We start from the raw sequence: 7,857 nt of genomic DNA, 5'->3' as shown, positions 1-7,857 counted from the left end.
ATACTGTTTATTATTGAATTATTCCACATGTTTGAATATACTACAATGATAAGAATGCCTCATTATTAAATTTTTCACTTTTTATATGTTTGCACACTTGGTTTTAAGGGAATTCTAAATTTGTGTATGATATATTTTCTTTTAATATTTAGGGGGAGACTGATGATTACCATTTCATTTGTAAAATTATTGAGATGTTTGAAGCAGTTGATGGAGGACTGTATTTTACAGCACAGTGGTACTATAGATCAAATGACAGAGTAAGTTATCTCTTTTGTTGTCTTTTAACACATACATGTTTCAACCACAATTATATCTTACGCACTTAATTGATTTTTTGTTTTTTGGAAATGAACTGTTATTCATTTAGTTATAATTCATTCTAATTCAACATTGCTGGTCATCAAACAACTAGGAAACTCATTGAGCCAAAACGAGTGTTTTTCTTAGAAATCTAGGATGACAATCCATTGGATTGTCTTGTTAAGAAGTTAACCATTCTCAGATTAGAGCTCAAGGTATGTTGGCAAGTTATCTTTTTATTTTGTTGTTTTCTTTAAGGTTTTCCATGTAATTATTTTTCTTAGGATTAATTATCCTAGTGTTGTCTGAATTATTTAGTAATATTAAACAGGTAGGTAAACTAAAAAAATTGTATGTGAAACTTAGTTTGTAAAAAATTTGTATATAGCTTTTGACATTAAAAAGTTGTAATTATAAACTGGTACAAATACCTAATTTACATCCTTTGATGTTTGAATAGTTTTTAAATATGTAATTATAAACTGGTACAAATACCTAATTACAAATTATTGAGTCATATCTAAATACTCTCTCGACACTATTACAAGTAAAAAACACTTTTTATGTTTAGTAAGTAATTAATGTATGTGGTCTCTTAAAAAACATATTTGTCTTGTAATATTGACACCCTTTGTCTGTAGTGATTATGCATCATGTCGATATTTATGAATAACTTAAGACAGTGATATGCATTTATATAACTCAAAACATTCACATTTATCAGTAAGAAAGGAATGTTCACAAAATTTGTGAGAAGCTAGCTAGAATCAAAATATATATATTTATTTGAAAATTCAGAATTGACACCCTTTGTCTGTCGTGATTATGCATCATGTCGATATTTATGAATAACTGAAGACAGAAACTAATGTAGACATACCCTAACCTTCTTCAATCAAATGAGAGTTTACATGTAGCAGAGCTTATAGCCTATAAGTGAACATGTTCTAAGCTCGGATAAAAGGCATTCTGAAACATTGGTGGGTCCATCCAATCACCATCACCAACGATAGAATGAAGTAGAATTTTAAAATTGTAGGGATGTTTTTTTTCAAAAACAAAAATGAAACTTTGGGGATTATAAAAGTGTTCAATTGCAAGGATTTTTGTACAAATTATTTATGTTTAAATTATTGTCCAATTCTTTAAATTAGTTACAATTATTTAGTATAGGGATATATTTTAAATTTCAGAAGTTTAGAGATATATTTTAAATTTCAGAGCAGGGACGGATCCACTGTGAAACATTTGCCACACCAGATTATTTCCCTTTTTTCTTTTTTTTGGAAAGAAGCATTTGATTTTACTATATTTTTGATGATGATAACTAAAAGCATCTCCATTGATATGCAGAATTAAGCAATGTAGTCATTAAGCAAGTTTGTATGTCTATTTGATTTGATTTAAGATTTTCACTAAATCAAACTTATTTCTAATACTAATAACAATGTTAAGAAAATGTGTCAACCCTAACCCTAATCTTTTTGGCTCCAATTCATTCTGACCATTAGATGAATCTATGCTAACTCCACACAATCCATTTATTTCCAATAAACACTCTCTTTCAATTTTAAATCACAATTATATTCGTAACGTACGCACTTTCCACTTTCCAATTTCCAATAAACACAGTCTTCTCAATAAACACAGTCTTCTCTTCCACTTTCCAATAAGCTCTCTCTCTCTTTCCAATATTCTTCCACCACCGTACCTGGAACTCTCTCCCCATTGTCTCCCTCCGTCGTATCATCCTCCACGCCGTCAGTTGCGGCGATCACGTTACAATCGCCGCTGCCGTAGCACCTTCAACAAGATGACACTGAAGACTTCTCTTCATCAGCTTCATCCTTCGATAAATGGCAACCGGATCAAACCTCGAAACTGAATGTGAAATCGGAGAAGCTTTCCGATCTTCTGAACATGGCGGAGGTGGAGACAGAAGCGGAGGGCCGGAGGCGAAGAAGAAGGAAGAAGCCTTGGAGGAACTCAAAGCGTTCTCTTCCCCGCAACCTTCCCTGGTAACGTCGCAACCCTTCTTTCTCTCCCAAATACTATTTTTTCATTGCTCTTATATCAAGGTTTCGATTTTTATTCTCAGCACATAGGTTAGTTTCTTTAATTTCAATTGGATTTCTCTCAATCTTCTGTTTTGTTTGTTTATTTATTGTTTCATGATAGTCGAAATTCAAATCTTAATACCTGTTTCAATCTGAAAGTGAGAAGAAAATTCCAATTCAAATCTGCCACTCGAAACATTAGATTTTCCTCTCCAGGTAAATCATTATATTCACCTTTTTTTTGTTAATCATTCTATTAGGTTGATTTGCTATCTTCATCATAATTGAGATCATGTCATATAAATAAATTATAATTTTTAATTTATTTGTGATAATGATAGTATCTAATAGAGTAGGTGAGGACGTCGGCGATGATGGTGGTGACGGTGAGATTAACGGACGCGGTGGAGGCCGATGAGAGCGATTCCGGTGAAGGTGTATGCGTCAGCAATATAAGCTTCATTCTTCGCTCAATTTCAACATGTCTCTTTCCATGCGCTAGCAGCGGCGAGGGTGGAGGATTGCTGGAGACAAGGGCACAACCGCAAAAGTGAAGGTTATTGTTCCTTTCTCTCCTCTCTCACTCAAAAATACATTTGATGTTCTTTTTATTTTTAATTTCTCTGTTACTTTTTCTGGACAGGGCAGTGAGGGATCAGATCGTCATATTTTGTACGGCTGTCCAGATTCATCAGCCGCAATGGATGAAACCACCGGAATTTGTTCAATGTTGACGAGAGACCGGAGAACAGCCGAATCTACTGTTGCGACCTCGCTGACGAACCCTAGGTTTGAGGAATTAGGACTAAGACAAAAATATCTATATTGATGTGTGTAGATCTGTTTTGCTTTCAATTGATTTTTACCTCTTATTTTTTTTTTACATGATTTAGGTGATTTTTGCATTTGGTTGGTTTTTCGATGACTTCTTATTCTTCTTCTATCTTTAATTTTGGTTGGTTTCCTAGGTATATTGTTTCAAATGTGGCTGCTAAAGTGATTCATGAAACTTGAAAAACAAATGTTAAATCCCAGGAGATCAACACATTTCAAATGTAACTCAAATGCATTTTATTTTAAAGGTTTTAATGTTCTTTTTTAGTTTGTTTCAATTCAATACTCAGTTATGGTAGCAGAGGATTTTTCAAAAAAGTTTGAAGACTTGGCCTGTTTATTGTTTTGATTTCGTTTTTTTATAGCTTTTGTCTCATTATATTGTGTCTTTTTTGCTGGGTATTTTATTTTAAGAATTTGAGGCAGAAGAAATGAACGTGCAAAATGAGTGAGCGTACAATTACAAAACTATTTTGGGTTGAATTTCTTAGTTAGAGTTCTTCAATGCTAAGAGTATCTTTATGGTAATGAGATTTATTAAGTTGTTTACTCAAACATGTCCTACACATCTTTCTATTACTGTTATTGTACTATGTCGGAATACTCATCTGTGTAAATTCCAAAAGTTTAAACAGATTGATGTATGCAAAATGTAAATTATCATAAAGTATAATCTAATTGATGAGTAGTGATATTCCATTGCAGGATTGAAAGATGGGTCAAGCACTAGGATGCGTTCAAGTTGATCAGTCCAATGTTGCTATCAAAGAGCACTTTGGAAATTTTGCCGATGTTTTTGAACCTGGATGCCATTGTTTGCCTTGGTGTCTTCGTTACCATATTGTTGGTGGATTGTCGCTTCGTGTCCAGCAACCTGATGTGAAATGCGAAACAAAAACCAAGGTCCTTGATTCTTCCTTTATTACTCCACCTACTCAGCTTCGTGATTCTATTGTTTAGTTTGTGTTGTGTGATAAGAAAGTGTTCTGGTTCTTTTGTTAATAAGCTTCATAATGAATTTGTTTAAAATCTTGAAAACATTCTGTTCTAAATATTGCGAACAATGATTTTAAAAGTAACAGTTTTCAAACAAGGATTATCAATGTGTCTCTAATTTTATCATATTTTTATAACTTACCTAAAGAATTCTATTGATGATATATTGTTACCAACTATTTTGATCACTGAAATGGTTTAAGTTCTATGTAATTTGAGGTTCAATTTTGGATACTCATCTATTCTTTTTTCTTCCCTACAGCTTTAACTTTTGTCTTGATTTATTCTTTTTATTCTTATACAATTTATCTTTATTAATTAAGTTTTATATCCAAAAACCTTCAAAATGAATGTGTACAATATATGAGATTAGTTTTGATATGATTCAACGACAAAAAACTGTACATGAAATTAAGAATGTGATATACTAAATGTTTATAGAAACTAGAATGTGTATAGAGACATGTTTCAGACTTGGAGGTTAGGGGATTGAGCTATGCTAGACTTTTAGAGGGAGATAAATATAAATATCTTTAAAGGAAAATCTGGAGTGAGCTTAATTTGGAGTTTGGATAGAGTTATTGATGACTACTAATTGAGTTATACAGGGAGTTTGCAACCTTTTGGTTCCATAATGCAGTGAAGAAAAGATGAAAATATGGCTGAAAGTTTGTTGGCCAACAAGTGAACTCATATTTTTATTTGTGCACTTTATACTTTAAGACTGACTTTTGTTCATTATTATTTGTTTTTTTTCATTTGATTTAGATTATAAATGAGTTTCTTTTAAATTTTTACCTGCATAACAATGTGTTGGCTCATTTAGAACCTAAAATAGCCTTAGGTAGCATACAATGCAATTTAGTTTTTTAAATGATACTATGATAGTATGAATGCTATATCATGATATTGGAACAAATCTAAACTCAACTGTATTATTTTTTAAAAAGAATTTACATATAAACCTTAGACATGAACCAAAAATGTATGATGCATTTGAATCTTATAGCAACTCAGAAAGTTATTTAGCATGGTCTTTCATGTTGAGAATGTGTCTTGGTAGTTATGCATCTCATTTAGAAATTGCTTTATAGTGTTGGTAGTTGTAGTTTGTTTTTAGATTGTATTAGAATTAAGAAGACTAAAGTTTATTTGTTGGGACATGATTATTGGAGAACCTTGAACAGATTTGGAATGGACATTTGCAAATCTCATGAGGAAGGTCAAGATGAAATAAGAAGAATTTTCAGGTATGAATTGGAATAAAATGAAATATTGTGAATCAAATTAACTAATTGAAGTGTGTATAGTTAATGAAACTTAAATATTACTACTCTTTTTTTGATACATCTAATTTTTTTTATCTAATATGAAATTATTTTTGTTTTTTTATATTCTGTTAGAAAGGAATTTTTTTCAATTCATAGGTAACCTCTTCCTTGAGTTCCAACCCCTTAACTTATATAAACTAAAATAATATCATGATCTTGGATTGTTGTGAACAATGAGGTATCATGGCCTCTATGATGTAATTAATATCATGTTAGACTTTCCGGAAAAGAGAGGTTGATGGAATTGGTTGTATAAATTCGTATCTGCAAATCATCATCTCCATGTTATTTACTATTTGTTTCTTCTCCATCTGTATTTTTGGATCTAATTAATCAGGATATATGTTATGTTGGTGTGCAAGGCTAATTTGGCACAGTCAATTGAGAAGAGAGAGTTCATACTTTGATGAAGTTGAGAGAGCTATTGAAAGTTATGCAATGAACTTAGAGGGTCGTCATACTTTGAATTTAGGATTACGACTAAGTTCATTATACTACATTTTGTGCTTTTCATGAATTTAGGATTGCAGTGAAGTTCATTATACTACATGGTTTTGCTAATCCAATGCTATTTTTGAAATCCTTTTTAATGTGTTATTCTTGAACAATACAAGATCTATTGATAATTGGACTAATCACGCATATGGTCACTTCAAATTAGTTGCAAATTATATTGTCATGTCTGCCCAAGTGGGTTAATATCAATCTAACTTCTAATGTGGTTTCTAGAGAAATTTATCGTAATTTGTAATAGATAATGTTGACAATGGGGGCAGATTTCAAATTGAAATATGTTAATGTTAAGTTATATATGTTTAATATAAACACTAATACCTTCCATCTGCTTATATTTTTGAACGTTTGCAGGTGATTTGGAATGTAAGTTAGTAGATATTGCTGTCATTATTGTTATATGACCCTTTCGGAATGACACGGATTGGACATTGATTTCGTGAGATGGAAAATGCGATAGGATATGCTTTCAGAATGATTGCATATGTATAATATTTCCAAGTGTATTTCAACTTATGGATTATGAACAACTTTTATAAAAAAGTCACATTAAGACCCATTCATATTTCATGAGATTGTGAATTGTTTTGTAATAATTCCGTGTGACAAAGGGCGATCCTTAATTTTATTTGTTACTATATAAGACTGGCTTGAAACTATTTACCAACAATGTACATATATTATGTGTTATATTCTACTATATTTTAATCCACACTATAAATGGTCGTGCGTCAGCACGACCCTAATCCTAATGATTTTGGCTCCAAATGGTTCTGGCCGTTAGATCAATCTGTGTTGATCTACACACAATCTTGAGATTATGTGGCAACCTTAATCCTCTAATTGTTGGGCGCCAAACATTTATCACGTATGCATCTTTCCAATGCAAAAATTTAAAAGCTCAATTTTTGTTCAATTTTCAAGAAGAAATCACAAGTAAGTTCTCTTCTTCTTATTTACATGCAATGTAGTTTGGTTAGGTATTTTGATTTCTTACTATATCCTACTCGGATTGGTACTATATTGTTTATAATCAAGACTATAAATGCCCGTGCGATAGCACGGGTAGATGAACTAGTTTTAATAACATATAGTTTGTCACAACCTTTACACTTTTGAAGGTAAAAAATAATCTATAAGTGTTATGAAGATCTTTCAAAATTTCATATATAACAAACTCTCTAAATTTATGGAGTTTAAAGTATAAGACGCAGTACACTTTAATTAAAATCATGGAGGTATAATTAAAAACCTCATCAGTGATACAGTATTAGATGCTCTGATGTCACTCTTGCAATAATAATCTGCACTCAGTATTATACGTGATATGATATGATCAGGGCCGTCTTAACAAATCCGTAGGCCCGGTTTTAGTTTTTAAAGGATGTAAAAAAAATTAAATTTTAGGCCCCAAAAAAAACATTAAAGAAAATTATTACAAAAAATACTCAAGCAAGACTTGAACCCATGACCACCCCCACTGAATCATGAATCAAAAAGTGGCCATGCCACTGATGCACTGCAATCTCTTTGATAATATAACACATTAATTAGTATATAACCAATATTTTCGTGCCTTGGAAACAAAAAAATAATATTTTGGGCCCCAAAAAAATTGAGGCCCGGTGTCATAGCCCAGCCTCGACGGGCTATGGGCCGGCCCTGGATATGATAATCAAGCGGTTTCAAGGCTGATTCTCACACTTTTACATCATAAATCAGGTTAGAAATGTCAATGCAGAACTTTTCCTCTCGTTGTTGAAGGAATGGGAGAAGCTTTGCAGTTACTTCTCCTTAATTGAAAATTTTGTGCCACTTGAGGA

General features: G+C 32.0%; 1 protein-coding gene across 43 annotated transcripts; it reads left to right on the top strand.

Moving 5' to 3' along the window:
- Positions 1 to 1,875: 1,875 nt before the first annotated feature.
- Positions 1,876 to 6,734, top strand: LOC146921312 (uncharacterized). Of its 43 annotated transcripts, none has more exons than XR_015012109.1 (7): positions 1,876 to 2,321; positions 2,520 to 2,576; positions 2,717 to 2,916; positions 3,009 to 3,149; positions 3,900 to 4,097; positions 5,366 to 5,440; positions 6,389 to 6,734. XR_015012109.1 is itself a non-coding variant. In XM_085714738.1 (4 exons), exons 1-3 carry the CDS (start codon positions 2,160 to 2,162, stop codon positions 3,187 to 3,189), a joined length of 537 nt encoding a protein of 178 aa, XP_085570864.1. In that variant the 5' UTR covers positions 1,876 to 2,159; the 3' UTR covers position 3,190; positions 3,900 to 4,032. The 43 variants fall into 43 exon arrangements, 4 of the variants coding, with proteins under 4 accessions (XP_085570864.1, XP_085570863.1, XP_085570865.1 ...); XR_015012091.1 differs by having other exon boundaries at positions 3,004 to 3,149; positions 5,378 to 5,440; XR_015012087.1 differs by having other exon boundaries at positions 2,702 to 2,916; positions 3,004 to 3,149; positions 5,378 to 5,440.
- Positions 6,735 to 7,857: the final 1,123 nt, after the last annotated feature.

Source organism: Medicago sativa, chromosome 5 (assembly GCF_051527215.1).
Source record: "Medicago sativa cultivar Bolivia chromosome 5, Bolivia_mono, whole genome shotgun sequence".
Lineage (NCBI taxonomy): Eukaryota > Viridiplantae > Streptophyta > Magnoliopsida > Fabales > Fabaceae > Medicago > Medicago sativa.
The sequence above is the reverse complement of the archived record's forward strand: the minus strand, read 5'-3'. Positions and strand labels throughout refer to the sequence as shown.